At 40.4% G+C, this 22,146-nt stretch overlaps 1 protein-coding gene and 1 pseudogene across 2 annotated transcripts in view; one reads left to right on the top strand and one right to left on the bottom strand.

The window, feature by feature from the left end:
• NCOA7 (nuclear receptor coactivator 7) overlaps positions 1-22,146 on the bottom strand; it is a 142,032-nt gene that overhangs the window by 18,580 nt on the left and 101,306 nt on the right. For both annotated transcript variants that reach the window (XM_040965697.1, XM_040965696.1), the window contains exons 10-11: positions 21,584-21,752; positions 1,934-2,081 (exon numbers count right to left, since the gene is read on the bottom strand). In XM_040965697.1, the coding sequence (XP_040821631.1) occupies positions 1,934-2,081; positions 21,584-21,752 (317 nt within the window). The remainder of the gene's footprint in view (positions 1-1,933; positions 2,082-21,583; positions 21,753-22,146) is intronic.
• LOC121146297 lies at positions 245-814 on the top strand (annotated as a pseudogene).

The following is a 22,146-nucleotide window of genomic DNA, read 5'->3' as shown; positions in this document are numbered from 1 at the left end:
TCATGTATGTGCTTTCCAGGACTGCTTCTGCTCTCTAACGACAGAGGTGAATAGTTACAACTAGATTATAAGGGTCATCAGAGCAAAAATATTTAATATCTGGCCCTTTGAAAAAAATATGCTGCCTCTTCTGGATAGAGGTGGTAGATTCATATCACTTTCTGGAGACTGGATGAATCTGGAAGTGATCCCAGAGGATCTGGTTGTAACTCAGGACCCTGGTGGTCGATGCAGGCCCAGGACCATGGGCTAGATTCCTTTTAAGATGGAGCAGCCCAAGAAACAGACTGTTCCTACAACAGTGGAGAGAGACTTTGAAGTGGAGAACAGGAAATGGCAAAAGCTGAAAGAGCAGATCAGGAAGCTGCAGAAGGACATGAAGAAGAGGCCTGATGCTGACCTGGCCATGTCAATGTTGGATCTACCCTGCAATCCTGTCCGTGAACAAAACCAGAACTTCTAGACATGGTGACAGCCCTGGACACAGCCTTGAAGTAGATGGATACCTTCAGCAATGAAGAGATCAATAACACCCCAGATTGTGACTGAATCCTTAATAAAGGTTGACAGCATGTTCTCAAGCTTCAACATGGCCATGAAGTGACAGGAACAGATCTTATAGGCCAAGGTGGAGAAGTACAAGGGAAAGGACAAGATGGAGCCAATGCAGGATGACTTCACAGCCAAGAACAAGCAGCTCCTAGATGAGGTTCAACAATGTCACAGTTGCCACCTTGACTTCTTCCTGCTCAGTTTCAAGTCTCTGATCTGGGAACAGGTGGTGTAGTATTCAGAAATGTCTAAGATTTTCTGAGACCAGTCAGACCACTTGGTCAAGCAGCAGGATCAGGAGAATATGACCAGACCATGCGACCTTGGAACCCTCTCCATCATGGTACATGATGGTACATGATGGAGACCCTTCCCTTGGAAGACTCCTGGGACATGTCTGCCTCCATGGTCTTTGCCCTTTCTGGGCACAAGTTTGCGCCTTCCAGCCCATCAGCTGTGAAAAGCATAGCACCCATGGCTGGACAGAGTGGCCACTGCTCTACCTTGCCAGCTCTTTGCCCTGAGGTTCTATTTCCTTTGAGACTATTTCCCCACCCACAGGTTGGCACAGGTCAGCCCTCTAGGAGAAGCCAGGAGCTTTCTGTGCAGCACCATCCCAGGTCCATCCTTGTCAAGCAGCAGGAATAATCCTGAATCAACCCTTGAAAGGGTGCGGGTGACATCTGTTCCCATGGCAGGGATATCTACCTTGGGAAGCTCCCAAATGGCGTGTTCCCCGGCCCCTTGCTGCCTCTTTATTTCAAAGCCATTTGTAGGACAGGCATGCAATGCTGCTCTGACCAAGGGGAGACCAGTGGTGCCCTGCAGCTTCTGGCAGCCCCTCCCTCAGCCTTGCAGTACCACAGAGGCTGCTTCAAGAGCAGGTCTGGGATGTACATTTAATCCCGTGTAACTGGGATTCAATCCAATGTTAATTCCCCCAACAGTGTCCCATCAGACCCCAGGTCTCCAAACAAGAACAGAAGATTTGTCTCTCATCCGAAATTTGGAATTGTATTTTTCAAGTGATTTCCAATATATGTGTGTGCGTGTGTGTGTGTGTGTGTGTGTGTGTGTGTGTGTATTTTTTTTTAAGTTGCTGAAAGTTTGAAAGAAGGCATGGAGCCTGGAGCAAGGATACAGTGGCTGTGTTTAGTGAGATCAGGATAAACTGCGGGGAAGTGTACACACTAGTGGTGGTGTTATCCTCCTGCCACACACGATTAGCTCTAAGCTGAGAAATGAAGTCATCTTGCTCTGGAATATCATAAGGACCCATGAGTTACTCCAACAGGGAGCTACCTGGAGTCGGAACAGGAAGTCGTTTCAATGATACTGTGCTGATAAGAACACTACAGCCTAGGCCCACCTAAGTACTCACCTCCCAACTCTTGGTGGTTGGTTCACTGAAGAAGTTATCAATCATATTCAGCTCCTCCTTTTCCACTACGACAAAGCCTTGTTCCTTGGCATCTTTCCCATAGACGTCAGGAGACCATTGGACAAAGAACGTGTACAAATGATCCACCCTGAAAAACACATTCATGACAGGCATCAACTCCCACTCTGCCTCTCTGGCAGGCACTAGCAAGGACAAACGTTTCTACAATTCCGTTTGGCAAACCCATTTGCTTACTGGGAAATTCCCTTCTGTCAAGATTCCCTGAGTAGCTTCTAAACTCAGGAAAATAAGAGCCAACAAATGAAAACAGGATCCACATGCACTGGGAAATTGTCAAAACTGTCTTTCAACTTCAGGGAAAGATCAATAGATGGAACCAGAACACTAACTCAAAAACGAGGAAATATTTACACCAAATATGTGTTCATTATTGAATCTTCATTTATTGGACACTTCTGTTCATGAAAAAAAAAGCAGACACTGAAGTTCCAGCTGAGAACAAAGATATACAACACTCTAGTGGGTCTTTATGTAGATCAGAATACTACCGTACTGTCATTTTAATAAAACTTTTTCATATCTAGAAAGTATCAGGAGAATTTACTGGCTCTTTTTGTTAATATTAGAAAAAAGCATTAGGCCAGGCATTTGTGCAATTATTAAAATACTGCGTATGACACCTGTACCCCATATCACAATGCTGGTTTGAGTACTTCTGATTCTCATTCAGCTTCCTGTGAACACACATGTTGTGAGGTACCAGGTCATGGCTCAAGTAGTGGGATTCCTGCCACACATGTGAGAGACTGGGTTGAGAGTACTTGGCTCTTAGCTTTGGCCCACCCCAGCCTGGTTACGGACATTTGGGGGATGAACCAAGCAGATAGAAGGTTTCACATGCTCGCTCCCTTCCTCCCTCTTTTCCTCCCTCCCTCTGCACCCCTTGCCCCATAAAGTAAAAATAATTTTTTTAAAAGGCATCTAATTTCTCTTGCCTAGAGGTACATATGGGTTTTTTTTTTGCCCTGTAATAGCAGCCAAGACACAATTGTTATATACAACATTGTACAATACACACTTACAGTGTCACTTACGTTCTGTTCATTTTTAATGGCTATTTTTCATGGCATTAATAATTGCATTTAGCTTTTATGTCTGTGCCAGGACTGTTTTTGTGTCTTTGATTATATTAATCATGTTCATGTTTTTGATATTAATATCAACCCTGCTTGTCCCAATATTTTCCAGCTTGAATGTTTATACAGTCTATGCCTTTTACCATCTTTTGAATTAATGCTTCAAGATCAACTCCAGAAAAGGCATTACTGAGCCAAAGGCATGATTTTATAATTCCTGATTCATCCTGCCAAAATGACTGAAAAAATGGTTACTTTAACATCAGTGTTATAGTTTGTTTCTAAGTTTTGTTACACCATTGTTTACATTTGTTTTAATATGTAAGGCTACTGGATATAAGATTTATCTGACTCACTGCACATTTCTTTGCATGTCAGGAGCTGTTTCCTTCTTGGTTGGAGCTATTCCTTTGTGAACTTGTTCTTTGTGGTTTATGGCATCAATATTTTTTTTTGTCAGTTTGTGGGAGCCTTTATATTGCGTAAGCATTAACCACCTTCATGAGTTTCCAAGTCATTTCTCTTTATGTATTAATCACATTTCCTCCCTTCATCCTACTATAGAATTACAAATTTCATGTATTTTAGAGATATGTTTCCTTTTAGATTTTTTTCTTTAAAACACGTAGTCAACCACAACCAAGTGTTAATGATTGGATAATATTTCTATTAGAGCTAAATATAGATGCCGATATGTGCTGTGAATATACACAGATATAATAATGCTTCAGTGCAACTAGCACTGCCACCCAGTTTGGTCAACCATCAGCACTGATGTTGCTGTGAAGACATTTTTAGATAAGACTAACATCTATATCACCAAACTTGGGAGTTTCCTAGCTCCTTTCCCAGAACGTGTTCAAGCTTAACCCAATCAATCAAGGTTTGAAGACAGACAATGATCCTTAGAAGACAGAATTATGGTGAGTTTGTTCGATGACATCAGCTCTCTCCTGGCCTGGCTTGTGTATTTCACACTCATCAGCCCCTACGATTCCACTAGCCAATCCCTTCTTCTCTGTAAAGAGGCACATCCTATTCGTTCTCTTTTCAGAGAGCCTTGACTAGCACAATGGATGACTCTGAAAAGGTACGTGAGAAATTGATCAATATGCTTACCTCTGAGGAACAGACTGGCATAGCGAAAGACACTTATAACATATAGATCTACCTTTAAACTATTTTAATTTTTGAAATAGGAGGTACATTTATATGGCTCAAACTTGAAAATTATATTTTTGCAAGGTCTGTAACAGGAAGTTTCCTTCTAAAAGCCTTGCCTATCTCACAAATAAAAGTGATAACTTTATCTTTGCCTGTATTTGCCATGTTTACTTTTTTTTCACTTAGCAATATACCCTAGATCTGTTTGTACACACAGCTTTCTCCCTCTTCGTGGCTACAACGTACTTTGCTATGTGGACTTTCCATTGTTTATGTAAGCATCCTCTGATACCTGGATTATTTCCAAGATTGTGCTATAAAACACAGTGCTAGGATCAATTAATATCCCAAGTGAATTATGTTGCATGTGTACATAGACAGCTGTAGGATAGCATTCCCAGAACTGGAATTGCATCATCATAGAACAAGTCATTTATAATTTTGATGCACAGTGCTATGCTGTCTTGTATAGCGGTTATTAATATTTTAATCTTCCCATCACCCTATCAAAAATTAACTAAGACAACATGAAATAAATCACTATTACAGAAATGTCTGATACTTTGTGTAGATGCAAAATTGTGTAGAGAGATACTACACAACTGTAGCTCTTTTACTTTTTTCCGACACTTAAAAATTGAATCCATCTTAAGAGTATTTGGAGAGGAGAGGCAAATATGCATCATTCTAACTTACAGAAAAGGAGACATTTACTATGCATAGGTTCATATCAGAAAATATTCAAACGTGAAAACCACAAGTCAGTTCCTGATCACTTGTTGGGTGTCTTATTGAGAGAATACAGCAAAGCATGCCCTAACACCTGGGATCCAGTCTGTGCTATGAACTAGGCCTCGGTGTTGCTAGGCACTGACCTGCATTCACACCTGAGTCCTGGTGTTTTCCTACTGGTGATCAACATTTTCACAGAATGGAAAAATCATGTAAGGCCTCTCTATGATGGTAACAAAGACAAAAATAATACCATTCTAATCACAACTGAATACAAACAAATCATAAGTATTCTCTGGCTACAAAAAGATGCCAACATCCTTTGAATCTAGAGAGTACTGATAGCCATGATTATTTTTAAATCAATGACAGTACTAGTGCCTAATATTCCTGCTTCTAGAATTCATTAATAATACAATCACAGAATCACCCTTGCTTTAAGACATTCCCTCCAGAACAAAGTCATGTTTCCTTAAGCCTTCTCCTAAGTCACTTAGCTCAAACCCAAATCCTGAATCTCCTCACTCAGAGTTTCTTACTGAGCTGGCCCATGGTGGCCCACAGAATGGGTTGTCCCACATTGTCACAGATCAACTTAATGCACTCAACTACAGGGTTCTCCTTGATGGTCTGTGGCAAAGGCACACTGCTTCTTTGATGATCTTTCCTGGGCACTGCCCTGGTTCCATGAGCTCACCTTCCAGGGTATCAGAGTATGAGGAATACTGGATGACATTTAGTTCACCTACCTCTTCTTAGACATTAAGGACTGAAGGCTTGGAAGTCACCCATCAGTATCACAGCAGAAATAGATCTCAGGGTATACTGAATAGCTCTCTTTTCTGTACTTGTTTTCTGAACCATTTCCCAGATAATGTCCTAGTTATGATGCAATACACATCTATAACTACTTTTTTTAAGATTTCTTTTTTTAAAAAAAGATTTATTTATTTATTGGAAAATCAGATATACAGAGAGGAAGAGAGACAAAGAGGGAGATCTTTCATGCATTGATTCACTCCCCAAGTGAGTGCAATGGCCGATTCTATGCCGATCCGAAGCCAGGATCCAGGAACTTCTTCCGGGTATCCCACACGAGCTGCCAGGCCCGATTTATTTATTTTCATTGCAAAGCCAGATATACAGAAAGGAGGAGAGACAGAGAGGAAGATCTTCGGTCCGATGATTCATTCCCCAAGTAACCACAACGGCACGTGCAGCACTGATCTGAAGCCAGAAGGCAGGAACTTCCAGGTCTCCCATGCCAGAACAGGGTCCCAAGGCTTTGGGTTGTCCTTGACTGTATTCCCAGGCCACAAGCAGGGAGCTGGATAGGAATTGGGGCTGCTGGGGATTAGAACTGGTGCCTATATGGGATCCCAGTGCATTCAATGTGAGGGCTTTAGCTGCTAGGCCATTGTACCGGGCCCTATACCTACTTTTGACCTACATTTTAATACATTTATTTATGTGAAAGGCAGAGTTACAGAGAGAATGGGACACACACACACATGGAACGGGCAGTCACATGTATTTTTCTGTCTTCCTGTTTGTTTCCCAAATGGGCCAGGCTGAAACCAAGAGCTTAGCACTCCATCCAATCTCCAACCTGAATGGCAGGGACTCAAGTACTTGTACCTGGCGTGCTAATGTACCCTGGGCTGCTTTCCCAGGTACACTAGCAGAGACTTGGACTGGAAGCGCAGCAGCCAAGACTCAAACTATTGTTGCGATACTGGATGCTGGCTGGCATCACAGGCAGTGGGTCAATGTGGTATACCACAATGTCATTCCCTGGGCCCACTTTCCATAAAGCTTCGCTCATTTGCCCTCTCATACATTATTCTCCTGGAGGAAGTTGTTACTGTTAAGAACATTCAATGAAGAACCAAATATTCAAGAAATGAATGCTAAGGGTTCACATTCTCAAACATTCCTGTGCAAAATTTCAAGGAAATGAGAGATGAGTCACATTGTTGACAGTCAATCAAGACATTTAAGGGGAGAAATCTTTCATAGTTGCTACCCATCACTTTTGTGTTTGTTGACAAGAGTACTAGTTTTCTGTGCAACTCTACACATGCAAAGCAGGTAGACGTGTTACTGCAGAGGAAGTTACATCTTCTTGATGAAGACAACTTGTTCCTGTAACACACTGGAAGGGCAGATGGAGAGGTAGGGCAGAAACAAGGATAATTTTTATAACATCTAAGATTTCCTGAGAAAGACCAAGGGCTTAGATCCTTGGAAATTGGGCATTTCTGGAGTCTCCCTACTGAATTAAGAGGTTCTAACAGATATCAGTACTCTGGAAAAAGATATACCTCTTCTCCAGCCCATCACTGGCAATGGGCAACTCCTCCAGAAGGACTGTACAGTAGTTTGGGCAAGCCACGATGATTTCAGGAGCAGATAAATTTTGGCCTGGTGTGCTGCTGGTGCAAGAATGCAGGCCCAGCCCCTGATGCTGTGTGCATACTATGGAAGGAAAAGGCTGTGTGTGTGTGTGTAGCCATAACAAGTACAGATGGGTAGATGGTCAGCTCTGGCATAAAGTACTTTAGCCCACTGGCATCATTCTTCCTAGGAGAAATAGCTCAGCTCAGCCCAGGGCAGGAATTTGGGTAACTGGGTTGAGTTATGCCAAGTCTGCCTTTTTGAGATCTACAGGTTTTCAATGAGTAGTAAATCATGGTTCTGGGTTTGCTATGCGCAGTGCGGCTCATGGTACAGCAGCCAAAGTGGGTAAAGAAGAGTCAAGGTCAGCCCTTGGCAGTAAGCAAGCACTACGCTTCTTACACTACAGGAGGAAAAAGTCCCTACAGAAAGGGAAATGTATTCTCAAATTATCACACAATGGAGGCTCTGAGCCATAAAACATCCCAGCACGAATCAGAAAAGCACCCTTACTTTAACCAATGATGATGAAAAACAACATAGTAGCTACTTATAAAGACTGTGAGTCCCTTCCCCCGAAGACCAAGTGCTGAAGCAAGGCTTATTGTTCACCACTTAAAGAAAAGGAAACTGAGTCTCAGCAACACTGAGTAATGTAACCAAACACTCCATCCCTGGAAATGTTCCAGGCCTTCCAAGCTGACTACCTCTCTTAAAGAAACAATGCCAGGGCTTGAGTAATGGCTCTGCTCCTGACTCAGTCCCCTGATAATGTACTTGAGAAAGTAGCAGAAGATGGTCCAGGTACTTGGAACCCTACCTCCAACAAGGGAGACCCAAATGAAGTTCCAGGCTCCTGGCTTGAGCCTGGTTCAACCTTGGACAATGCAATAATTTAGGGAGTAAACCAACAAATGGAAGATCTGTTTCTCCTTCTCTCTCTAACTTTCTTCATGAAAAAAAATTTTAATATTTTATTTATTTTTATTGGAAAGTCAGATATACAGAGAGGAGAAACACAGAGGAAGAGCTTCCATCTATTGATTCACTCCCCAAGTGGCCCACAAGACCTGGAGCTGAACCAATCTGAAGCCAGGAGCCAGGAGCTCTTCTGGGTCTCCTACATAGGTTCAAGCTCCCAAGGCTTTGGGCCCCGACTGCTTTCCTAGGCCAAAGACAGGGAGCGGGATGGGAAGAGAGGCTGCCAGGATGTGAACCGGTGCCCATATGGAATGCCAGCATGTGCAAAGCAAGGATTTTAGCCACTAGGCTACCATGCAAGGCCCCAAAACGTGATGGACTGTAAAGGGGAATGGCTACATTTCTGGTCCCTGTGTTAAGTCAGAGGACTCACCCCAGCATGAGTCAACCGCTTCCTTAGGTTTGAGGTCTATTAATGACACTGAAGTAACATTGTTGATGATGAGCGTTCTCTTGCTCTTTAGAGCACATTCTGCCCTGTCTTGACTCTGTTTTGCTTCTATAGCTTCCAACTCTGGGCCCATGGCTGCTCTGTCTTCCAAGCCTCAGCCAGTGAGCATTGTGCTTTGTGTTTGGGGAACATGGGTGCAGGTACCCTGAGTGGCTTCCTTCCTCCATGCGCAGAGGGCTCTGCCTCTGAAGCTGACAGTCACCTCAAGTCTCAGGAAGCCTCAAAGGAGGTGAGCTGGGGATGCTCAAAGCTGTGTCCTGCCACGAGGCACCCCAATGGGGAATGGACATGGGGTGCTGCATATCCCTACTCCCTTGTGCAATAACAGTCTCCTGCCTAAGGTTCCACCATTCTCTCAAGGGTTACATCATTGCCAATGTGGGAACTGAAGAGGAATGAGAGATTCAAGTCGTCTGTTCCAAGGACAAAAGTAAAATTCATTTGGAATTAATTTTCTTACATAAGTTCACAGGCCTCTGGAGACTATATAGCAGGAATCCAGGTCCATGTTTCCAACTCTAATTTTGCTAAAATTCTCTATCCTTTGTTTATGCTATTTTTATGATTTGAAATGACTTCATTTTTGTTTCCTTTCTAGGCTACAGTTGTGTTATGTTTATTTAACCTAACTCTTGAAATGGTTTTCTCTGGTTAACTGGGCTTTCCAAGTGGTTAGTTTCCAGAACTTAGACCTCAAGTCCTGTCCCGCTGACCTTCACCTTGCGTACTCCTCCTCCTCATCAGTTGCTGAGCTCCCATCTGGACCTCTGCTCCTGCACTTTCTCTCAATTCGTCCTGAATGCCCACTCTTGCAGGGTCATCTTTCCATCTCTGTTGAAGCCCATGGATGTGATCCATCTGGTCTCATCCTTCCAATCACCCTCTTAGGGAAACACACACACATGCTCCAGTCCTCCCCCCACATCAGTCATGCTGCCAACTCCTATTTCAGGATGATGAATGTTGCTGTGTTGGCTTATTCATTATTAACGGACTGAACATAAGTCAACGCTCCCTAGTGCTAGCCAGGAAAAACCCTCGGTGCATTGCTGGGCTCATTCCCTTTTCTCTGACACTGAGGCTGTTCCCAACCTCCATGCTCACAAGTCCTACCATCTCCAGCCTCCTGCTGGTCTCTCCCTGCCAAATGATATCTGTTATTTATACTCCACCTACCCCATTTTTTAATTTCCCCATCTCCATCTTGATCCATAAGCCTGCTTTCATTTTTGTATTTTTATTTTAAATAAAAATATTACTTCTTGCTGAATTTCTTTCCCATCCTTCACTTTCACTGTTAACACTCGGGTTAACATATCTTCTGACTCTTTTTCAGTCATAGATTCATCTACGATGATTTAATTCATCATTTAGTATGTCTTTTGCTAAAGCAGGCCTGGCTCTGATACATTCTAGTAGGAGGAAGTTTCTAAATCTTATTTTATTTTCCTTTACCACTTTACTGAAGCTGATTGTCTCAAATGTCACCAGAATTGGTTATAATTTGCTGGACTTGGGAGGAGCTACTGATGACCGATTCAGCAGCACCTCAGGGATTTGCCCTGTGGTCTGGGATTCCTGAAAGTCTCTGGGCCTCTGCTGCCTTCTTGGGTTTCTGGCTGAGTCAAAACAATTACCAGAAATGACAGCCCCTCTTGACTGCAATCTGTTCTGAGTCAATGGGCCATAGTGTCTTCCTCTCTCTCTCATTCATTCATACACACATACGCAAGCAGAGAAACAGGATAAGTACTGGGTCAGGCCATGGGAAATGTTAATCTTTAAGAAAGCAGAAGTAGGGGTTTTACTGGGTTTTAATACAATCTATCCAAAGAAAACTCAGCATACCAACTAAACACACTTATATAGTCTAAAGTACGGCAGCATGACTATGGTTAACAATCATGTATTGGATATAGTACTTCCACCTTACTTTTGTAGTGTTCCCAGACCTGCAATGGATGCCTAAAATTTTAGGTTGTTCCAAACCCCACATTGGGAGGGTCTTCAAAAAGTTCACAAGCAACGCATCTCATGAAAAAACTATGCATTGTTTTAATTTTTCACCAAAATTAACACCTCTAATTCCATTTTTCTACAAACTTCTGTTTTAGCAAGAAAGCTCCTCTGACAATCTCTGCTGAAAGCAATGGCTGTAGTTCTAAAAACGGTCAATCAAAAGTCAGTAAAAAAGTAAAACCTTACATTAAGACCAAAGCTAGAGGCCTTGGGCTGGCAGCTCATAGCCTGAACTCAGCAGCAGAAGTGTTCTTTTGGTCTTATTATTATTATTTAAATTTAACAGTGGCCATTACTGAACCACAAGAGTTGACAAGCATAACCCACATTTCAGCCTCCCTTGAAAAAGGGAGCATCAGGCCCATGTTCCCACACAGCACACAGCAGCTGTTCCTCGAACAGGTCTCTCTGCTGAACCCTGTTTCTAGGTCTCCCTCATCCCCACTGCCCAGCATGACCCCTGCAGGCCTTTAGGTATACAACACAGTATTAGGTTTCAAAACCCCAGTGGATACCTGGAACCAGAAAAAGAAGTAAACCTGTATGAGCAAGGACCATGTTTTTGCTTAAACGTGCATACCTATGACAAAGTTTAATTCATAAATCAGGCACAGTAACAGATCAACAATAATTACAAGCACTTACGTAAAACAATGATTACAATAAAAGTTAGATGAAGTGCTGTCTCTCTAAATATCTTACTGTATTCTACTTACAGACTGCAGTTAATGGAAGCTGCAGAGAGCAACACAGTAGACAGAGGGGTAGCTGTAATTACTGTGTCTGCATACTTACTCCCAAACACTGTGTGCAGCACCCAAGGGCACGGATTAGTCACGGGAACTGGATGCGTGCCCCACACTACCCTCCAAGGTGCTGGGACTCACTTCACCAGAAATCACAGCTACCACTGTGAAGAACTCCCTTAAAAAGAACACTGGTTTTCTAAGAGCCTAGATGTGGTTTTAAACTCAATGATTAATTCAAGGCATCTGCAAATGCTGTTACTGGAGTCACTGAAAGGTGGCTGCTTAATAAAGCATTTCAGGAAAATGGTAAATTTCTAGAACTGGAAGGTGATGAAACAAAAGGAAAACAAAAGGAAAGTGGACAGGAGAGAAATGAAAACATTTTTTTCTTCAAACAAATTAAATATATATCTATTTAATATATATTTATATATGTATACAAATATATAAAGCTAATGACACCTTCACCTTAAAGTACCACAATCAGACAACAGTAAGATATAATGGTGTTTGATAAGTAAAATCCACAGGGTTTGTATTCTGAAACTTATCTAATTTGGCTAACTAGAACCCAAGTTGTTCCAGAAAGTACTTAAAAGAACGTTCAAAACCACTGTCTTGTTGCTACTGAACACCATTAGATTCTAACTTAGCTCTGATTCCACTAAAAGTAAGGTGACTTCTGAACAGAAAATTCTTCTTTAATTGTGGTTAAAGATTCCGGGTTAGAAAACTGGGTTGGCTTGCGATTGCTTTAATTCGTTCTTGATTCTCCAGCACAGTGGAACGGGGAGCATTTTCTCAGTCTTTAGGTGGATCTTTGACATGTGGACATTTTTCCTACTGCAAAATTTTCCTGTGGTTTTGAGCAAACAGAATGTAACTATGTAACAGGATTATATAAATTCAATTTTTGCTTTCGCATATTTTCTGAACATTACATATAAAATCTATATGTTTTAGTTATAAGGAATACCTATCAGTTTATCAGACTACAGGTTCATTTTCTCATGTATCCACTCAACTTTCATTTAGAAAGATTTACTACTTCTAGATTCTTTCCTGTTTATACACATTTAAGAGTATAGTAGGGTGTGGTGCAACAGCCTAGTGGCTAAATCTAGTGTTGCGATGCAACAATCAGGGTCCCTTATGGGCATTGGTTCGTGTCCTAGCTGCTCCACTTCCCATCCAGCTCCCTGCCTGTGGCCTGGGAAAGCAGTGGAGGACAGTCAAACCCTTGGGACCCTGTGCCCAGGAGATCTGGAGGAAGCTCCTGGATCCTGGCTTCGGATTAGTTCAGTACCAACTGTTTTGGTCAGTTGGGGAGTGAATTAGTGAACAGAGGACCTTTCTTGATCTCTCCTTCTCTTTGTAAATCTGCCTATATAATAAAAATAAATAAAATCTTTTAAAAAATGAGTGTAATAAGTACCATGAGAGAGCTGGGAAGACAGTGAAGATGCACCTAACCCAGACAGGGAAGTCTCCTAGAGGATACACTAAACTACCAAGTATGCTTGCGTGAGGTGTACGTGAAGAAGGAAGTCAGGCTTCGAATAAAATTATCTGTTAAATCAGAGACACATTTCTTAGAGTTGAAATATGGTCAGTAGCCCACAGAACGGTTACAATGGAAAAAAATGAATATGGGAGATGTTGAATATATAAACTGAATGACCAATCCAGGGAGGGACCTGAAAAGCAGGATTCTGCCCATACTTTTTAGATACTGAATGCTGACAGCATCATTTGCTCTAAAGGGGAGTAAAGGGGCAGTTGCAGACACAGTAGCCGGGATAAAGCTGGTCAATCTAAGTATTTTGATTGAAGGATTATCCAAATGTTGAGGATTAGTGAGTATCCTTTGTAAGGGCATGCAGAAAGTTCTAGAATGAAGATAGCTGGAAATGAATGATTGGCATACAAGAGAACTGTTATCAATAGGTGTAGAAAAAAAAAGAGGGACATTGTAGGGTTTACATTTGAACACAAAGCAGCAGAAGAAAAAATATGGGAAGGAACAGTAGAGAAAAGGAAAGAAGGTATAGAAGACATAGGGATGGCAATTAATGATGCTAAAATTGATGGAATATTTAATTAAGTCAATGACAAAATAATGCCCTTTGGCTAATCATAATATGGAAGATGCCACAGATTCTAGGATCCTACCAAAGGCAAAGAATATTTAAGAAAGATGTGAGACATATAGTATGTTTGAAGGCTCCTAGATAGTCTTATTACAAAGTAAGTTTGACAAGTGGTGGACTTGATTAACTCCATATACCTTCCTATATGTCAAACAGAATATATTTTTTCCCAGACTTCCATCTCCAATATGTCTAAATTCAGAAACTAAGACTGTTCCTATATGCGGAAAAGCAGCACACTCTCCATTCCATCCCCTGTACTTACATGCTGTCCACCAGACAAGGTAGGTTGGGAAATTACTTTTTTAATCCAGGGAGCAATCAATATAGAATTTTTTGTTTATTTGAGAAGAAAATAATTTCTCAGGTAGAAGACAGAGCTCAAGAACCTTTAAAAGAGGTGCCAAATTAGAAGGGTTTTAGATTTATTTGGCAAGGTTCAAACAAAGTGAACAGTGTCAGGAAAAACACAGGTTCAAGCAGATTAAGTAGCTCAGAGGAAAGGCCAGTCTCCAAGGGCTGTTAAAAATAAACAGGATGTGGGACCGGCACAATAGCCTAATGGCTAAAGTCCTCCTCTTGAACATGCCAGGATCCCATATGGGCACCGGTTCTAATCCCGGCAACCCTGCTTCCCACCCAACTCCCTGCCTGTGGCCTGGGAATGCAGTCGAGGACGGCCCAAAGCTTTGGGACCCTGCACCCGTGGGGAGAACCGGAAGAGGATCCTGGCTTTGGACTGGCTCAGCTCCAGCTATTGCTGGTCACTTGTGGAGTGAATCAGTAGACCAAAGATCTTCCTCTCTGTATAATTGCCTTTCCAATAAAAATAAATAAATCTTAAAAAAAAACAGGAAGCTTATTACTTAGTTCTTATTTTTTGTTTTAAATTTGAAAGGCAGAGTTACAGAGAAAAAGGGAGGGAGCAGAAGGTAAAGGGCGAGGAGTACAGAAGCCAGGGAGAGAGGGAGAGACCGAGGGTTGGCATGAGCTCAACTGTCTACCCCTGTTTTACTGACAAGGAGCCATGATGGTTGGGACTGGGCCAGATGGAAGCCAGGAACTTGTGGTTCTCCACAAGTGCAGGGGCCCCAGTATTTCGGCCATATTCTACTGTTTTTCCCAGACATATCAGCAGGGGACTGGATTGGAAATGGAGCAGCCAGGATTTGAGCTGATGTTGATGTCACAGGCAGTGGCTCAATTCGCTTACACACTAACACTGGCCCCAGCATTTAGTTCTGAAAGCTGAAGAGATTTTTGTGCAAAATGGCAAGATCAAATTCCTTTCTTTCAGAAGATTACTGTAGCTGTAAATTACACCATAAAGATATTTTTGTAAGTTATTTTATTTTTCTGAGTTACACCATGACGATATTTTTGTGCAAAATAGCAAGATCAAATTCCTTTCTTTCAGAAGATTACTGTAGCTGTAAATTACACCTTTTCAAGGGAGGAATTAGAGGACAGAAAATTGTATTTCAGGTCCAAGGTGGTGTGTTCACAATGACAGCAACAAAAAATGAAGTACCTGGATCTTATATTAGCTTTGCAGGAACTTTTTTTTTTTTTTTTTTGCTTTGTCCAGGTCACCACTATAGTGCATAAAAGTTTACTGGAATAATGAGCCAATGAAGAACTGGTGTGCTACTGTGTGAAAACTTCTAATGTCAAAAATAAAAGCAAATACAGTAAGGAAATTTCAATCATGTTTTGAATCGCCATACAATGTTCTGACTGTATCACCTCAATTCAATTCACGAGTGACATCAACTGATGACTGGACAAAGAAACATGGTATACATATATAATAGAATCCTACACAGTCATAAAAAGGAATGAAACTGTCTTTTGCTACAAAATGGATGCAACTGGAAGCCACTGTGCTCAGTGAAATAAGCTAGTTACAAAAAGATACATACCACATGTTTTCTCTGATATGTGGCAGCTAATACAGAACACATAAAAAAACAGAAGGAATGAAATGGTCACTTTGTGACAGGATTGTCACTTTTAGTGGATGTGGTCCTACTACCTGTTGAATATTATGATTACTGGCAAATTAAGCCTGCAAATATAGAGTGGATTAAATCTATGTCTGTGCAAATACAAGTGGAGTCCAGTCTCTACAAATCTCACTAACTGATTATTTAGCATGGATTAAACATTTATGCATGGCCTAGCAAATCTACATAATTCCTGGTACTTATGATTTTTATCCCATTTACTTAAAAGCAGAATAATATAAAATGAACTGACTGCAACACATTTCACAGATTAAGAGACCATGGATAACAGTTTTAATTTGAAGAGGAATTATTGGTTCTTCCCAACAACACAAATAATCTCTTGGTATTAGGAAAGAAAAAAGGGAAAGGGACAAATTTGATATTTTCTTAAATAAAAAAATGGATAAAATCTATAGAATACAATCACACATGAGAGAAATTTCAAAATGGAAAAATGAAATTAAAAGGTAAGTTCAGAGTTAGACATCTGGCCCAGGTGTTGAATTGTTGGCTGGAATGTCCACATCACATGATGGAGCGCCTGGTGTGTTCCCTGATTCTTTTTCCAGAGTCCAGCTATCATGAATTCTGGGAGATAGTAGCAATGCCTCAAACAGTTACATCCTTCCCACATAAGTGCAAGTTCTGAACTGAGTTATCAGCTCCTGGTTAGGATCACAGCAACAGGAGACACTCGGTAAAGGAACCAACAGATAGGAAATATATTCGTTTGTCTGTCTGTCTCTCTCTCTGCACTGTTCTCTGTCTCTGTTTCTCATTTTTTAAAAATATGCCTTCTGATGCAAAGAAAAAAAAACCCACGAAAATTTATTTTGTAATACACATTTTCTAAGACCTTCAGGAAGATATTTCATATGAATGAATCTTCAAAATTTTTGTGCCAAAATAAACTTATCTTGTAATTCATTTTACAGATGTCTTGAACTATTCTCATATTAAGTCTCTAGAAAGTGCTAGCATCTATTTTCAATAACTTCTCTTAAGTTATTTAGGGCAGGGTTCCAGTCTTATCTGAAATTAGTCCAGTGTGTGCCAGGAAGCATGTATTTTATAACTGTCCAATTATTATCTAATTGCTTAATAATCACAGTTCCATTTTTTTCAAATCAACAATTTGATATTTATATTGTTATTTATAATTTATATTTTATTTTATAAATATTTTGTTTATGCTTAATAATTTAAAATTATTTTTAAAGATGATGGAGTAGCTTATTTAATAATTCGTATTCCCTAAAACTTTTCATTCAATTTTCCTGATGCTCAGACCCGTCATTTCTATGATTCTGCAAACAGAAGTCTTCATGCTGCTTTCAGGGCTGCAGCCAGCAGTGTGGATGGCCTGGAGTAAGAACTGATGCAAAATGAAGCCACAAATATAAATGCTGGTCATAACACCAACAACCTTAACGCTTACAGTACCCTATCCGTTTAGCATTACATTGCAGATGACACCATGTTTTTCACAGGAATGGTTTGTTTTTATAGACCCCAAACATGGATTGATTAACAAGGAAGTCTAAAAAGGTTTCAATAAATTCTGAACAAAAAAAGAGGTTTTCAGAAGTCTGAGTTTAACAAGGAAACAATGTATATGCAAATAAATAAATATTGTGAACATAATCAAATACAATAAAGCCTTAAGTAGTCAAATCTCTAAATTATTTAGCTATTTTGGCTCATAATCAGTTTTGGAATGGTATAGTAACATATGCCCAGGTCTAATATCTTATCAGTTGTTCTCAGTATGAAGCAATTGACCTTGTTCTTGGAAAAGATGTTGCAAGGTCTGTGGATACTGTTGCTTGTTACAACTGATGAAGTGCTACTGCCAGCTGGTGCATGGCGGCCACAAGTGCCACTAAACATGCAACCTAGGATGTCAGTGTGAAGGCTGTGAAGAACTTTACAAGACTATTAGACACAGTGGATTGGTCAGCGTTAAGTTGCCACTTGGGATACCTGCATCTTGTATCAAAGTGCCTAGCTGAGTTCTGCCTCCACTTCCAATTCAGCTTTCTGGTAGTGCACCTGGGAGGCAGCAGATGATGGTTCAGATGCCAGGCTTCCCGCAACCCATATGGAAGACCTGCATGATGTTACTGGCTCCTGGTTTCAGCTTGGCCTAGCCCCAGCTGTCGCAGTGATTTGAGGAGTGAGTCAGAGGATAGACGTCTCTCTGCCTATGAGCAGGAAGGAACTGAGAGAGGGAAGGTGGAGGAAGCAATGGTTTATAGTCAATGTTTAAATTAGTACCAAAGTAAAAGTAGGAAAGGCTGGGATCTCTTCAGGTGCGTAAGCGGAGTTATGGAAACTTTGCAAATCTACCAGACACAAAGTGGTCCTCCTAAGCTGACACAAGCACAATGGAGACAGGGAAGTTTCAAGGTTGCCATGCACTTAATCCTCAGTGAATCTGAATTTGTTCACATCAGCATACAGGTATGCCCCAAAAAACTGCCCGCTTCCTTGGAAAGGTCTTAGGTAGATCTTCGGACCATTTCTATCAAGAAAAATAAGACGATTTTGTATTTAGGCAGTTTTGAACTACTTAGAATTTCTAATAGCTATCATCTACAATTGAGAAATGGAGGTCAGTGTTGGGACTTGATAGGTTAACTGCCACTGGCTATACCACTATGTCATGTCAGAACACAGGCCCCAGTCCTGGCTGCTCTGCTTCCCATCAGGCTCCCTGTTCATGTGCTTGGAAAAGCAGAAGAGGAGGGTTCAAGTCCTTGGACACCTGCACACATGTAGGAAACAGAAGAAGCTCCAGGCTACTGGCTGTACCTTGGTCCAGTCCTGGCCATTGCAGCCATCTGTAAAGTGAACCAGCAAAAGGAAGTTTATCTTTCTCTGTCCTCTCTGTCAGTAACTCTGCCTTTCAACTAAATAAATAAATACATATTTTAAAAATATTAGAAAAAAAATATTAGGGAAGAATTGAGGGCATTTGTGCTTGAATCAAAATTGTTTTCTTGTAGCCAGGTGTTCAGTGTAGTTGAGTGAGTTGAAGAGACCTGTTTAAGGATAGTAGGTGTCACACATCCATCAGGCCTACAAGACGACACTGAGATTTACCAATACAGTCAACCCACAGGTGGCTTCACTTGCTGCCAAAATGCCAGTGCATACTGGAATACATGGAATAGAAGGGCAGATTCAGTCACAGGCAGGCAAGGAATCTACAAGTTATCAGCGTGAGAAAAGCAACCCACACTACTACAACTTCGTTTCCCAGAAGGACAACTGCTGAGCTTATACTGAGAAGAACTGCACAAATTTAACCTAAAATCAACTAATTTCACACTGTGTACTGTGAGGTATTGGTGGGAATTAGCTATAGTATTGTTCCATTTGTCTCTTTTTAAACTAAAATGTGAATTCCTTTTGAGCAAGACAACATGAAAATACATAAAGGGACAATTACCACAAAATTCTTAACCTCTACATAAAAAAAATCTATTATCATCAATACAATGTGATATAATATCTGTAAAAAAACTACTTGCTAATTAGTAAGTCATTAAAGATTGAAAAGCAAATATTCCAGGTATTTGCAGATAAAAGACAAATGAGTCATAGGCACTATAAAATAAAGTATAATGAAATCAACAAGTGACCTGCTTTCTAAAACTCACAAGGAGCACTTGTATAAGAGATGAAAGACAAGTACTATTTCAGCATTAAGCATTTCTTCTGGGTGAAAGAATGACAGTAAAATGATTCCACTATGAGAACGCTCCAATTATTCCACTACAGTCCTAGGAGCACATGGTTCCATTAAAGATAACAACATTGAGAAAGTTTTCTTAACAATAATACCATTTCCCAGAAAAAAAGAAGATAACTCGGATGGTAACTTTTCTGATAGAGAAAAAAGTTTACAATAACCTATACTGTGTTAAAAGATTCAGTGTTTTGTTTTCTTAGATTATTCTGAGTTAACCACAATCTGTAAGGTACTGTGTAGCTGTGAAATGCTAATTCTACAACTTCCATTTCCACAGGGCTTAGGGAACTGACATTACTTCTATTAAACTTCTTAAAACAATGGAAAAAGACACATACTTATTGCCCCTTTCTCTAGTATCCAGGGTTTAAGTTTTCAATGAGACATTTTGGGATGCAGATAGTTAAGGCAATATTTACAAGCATTATACATAAGAAGAATATAGTGTAAGTTTAACATCCATATTGCCATGGATTTGCTTTTAAGACAAGGAGAAACTATTAGCAAATTAAGTAACGAAAACCCTGTTATTTTTCACAGCAAATGTAATTTGTTAAAATGAGATAAATCTCTCGGTGGGAATTATCATTCTGGGTAATCATCACCAGAAGGTATGTTCTGGCTTGGAATTTAATGTGCTTTATGAGAATTCCAGCTAAGGATGCTTGCTGGGTGCCTTTGTTCTTGGCAGGTAGGCCAGCCAAAAGCTTGGCCCAAATGATGTTAAATGACCAGTTGGGAAAATGTAATTATGAGTGAGTATAATCATTTGAAAAACTAATTGCATGGCTTCAGTAAAGTTGTTTTAATTTTATCATAGATTAAAGAGAATTTTTTTTTTTCTAAAAAGAGTACTTTCTAATTATTTTACTATGAAGGCATCGTCAATAATGGGCTGCTGAGTACTTTGTGTGCCACTAGCCCTGTTATCTAAGATGACATAGCCAGTAATACCTCTTCAATAATTCGAAATATGAATCCTCTGTACTCCCATGGTTCAGAGTAGTCAACATTATGGTAAAGAACAGAGTTAACCGGCAAGTTCACCAGTAGTCAAATCAATCAACAACATTTGGCATATATGATACACACAAAGGAATATTAGCCAAAGAAGATAATGACACTCTGTCCCCTGTAGCAGTATGGCTGCATCTGTAGGACATTACGTTAAGTGAAATAAACCAGGCATAGCAAGACAAGTACCACAACGTCTCACTACTAGTGGAATCCAGAAGTAGCAAGCTCATAAAAGTGGAGTTGAGGTTACCAGAGGTTGGGAAGGGCAGAGGGTAGGCAGAGTTCAGTTATTCTGGACAAAAGTACCATTACAGAGGAAGAGCAAGTTCTGGTGCTCCATAGCAAAGTGGAGTGTCTTAATCCACAATTCTTTATTGTCTATGTCAAAACAGCAAGAGGGAATTTTCAATGTTCCCAACACAAATATACACAATATGTGATATGTTCATTATTCTGATTTGATCACTGCAGGTTCTACACATGTATCAAGGTATCATATTGTATCTCATAGGTATGTATAATTATTATGCTTCATTTGAAGAAAGAAAAACGCACAAATCTTTTACAGGGGCACAGCCCATCAATCCTGCCAGGGAAGAACAGGTCACATTTCTCAAGCCACTGAACTCAGGCACTCCCTCCATAAAGCCACAGAAAGTTTAGTTCCTTAGATTAAAAGCACTTCAAAAATTACAGCCATATCCCCTTCATGGCACTTTAGAGGATTTGGATCTGTTCCACAATGTTCCTTATATTCTCAATGAAATGGCACTTACCATTTCTGGCTTTTGAGAACACGTAAATCTTCCTTTATCTGAACATCAGCTGAGTAGACTGTTATGATGAATGTGGTTTAGTACATAGTAACTGATAACGATCTCATATTTGCTATTTTACAACCACCACTGAGGAAAAGGCACTCAAGCAGGATCCTGCTAGAGAGTCTAAAACCCATCATTAAGAGGAAAGTCTTACTCGAGAAAGTAATTAAGCATTTTAAGAAGAAGAAGAGCAAAATGCAGCTCAAACTTGGCTGGCTGACAGTTTCTGTTTCAGCCCATACACACCTCTCCCGGGGAACAGCAAACCAGTACTCTGGCTGCTTCCTTCGTTTGCCATACTGCTGGACCATGGCTGCAGTGTGGGTCGCAAAAGACTTTCTCATTGGTTTTCCCACTTTGATGCACAGAAACATGGGCGGGCTCTTGCTTTTTTCTTCTTTTGATGGAAGTATATCTGAATCACACAGGAAAAAAAAATCTTCCTCAACATCAATAATACTGGTGACAGGAAAATATTGTAACTTACAAGGAGTATGTGTAGTGTTTAATCCCCCTCTTAATGATGGAAAGTGAAAGCCTATGGAAGGAATACCATAAACACTGCATCACCATGGAAACACGTGAGACAACCAACCCAACAGTAAATGATGGAGCATTGCGACAATCCACAAGAACATGTAATAGTGAATGGTACAATTTAGTTTTATACTAAAAGCAAAATCAAAGTTATCTGAAAAATTTTTTAAATGAACAATTATTTTAAAAGACATGAAGAATTTGACATCATAGTTCAGTTTCCAAAAGACACCCTTTCTTGCTATTTTTTCCCAATTAATGGTATCAATGAA

The sequence above is a fragment of the Ochotona curzoniae genome, unplaced genomic scaffold, assembly GCF_017591425.1.
Source record: "Ochotona curzoniae isolate NIBS_2020 unplaced genomic scaffold, NIBS_Ocur_1.0 scaffold_3890, whole genome shotgun sequence".
Taxonomy (NCBI): domain Eukaryota; kingdom Metazoa; phylum Chordata; class Mammalia; order Lagomorpha; family Ochotonidae; genus Ochotona; species Ochotona curzoniae.
Note: the sequence above shows the minus strand (reverse complement) of the source record. Positions and strands in the feature narration are given on the sequence as shown.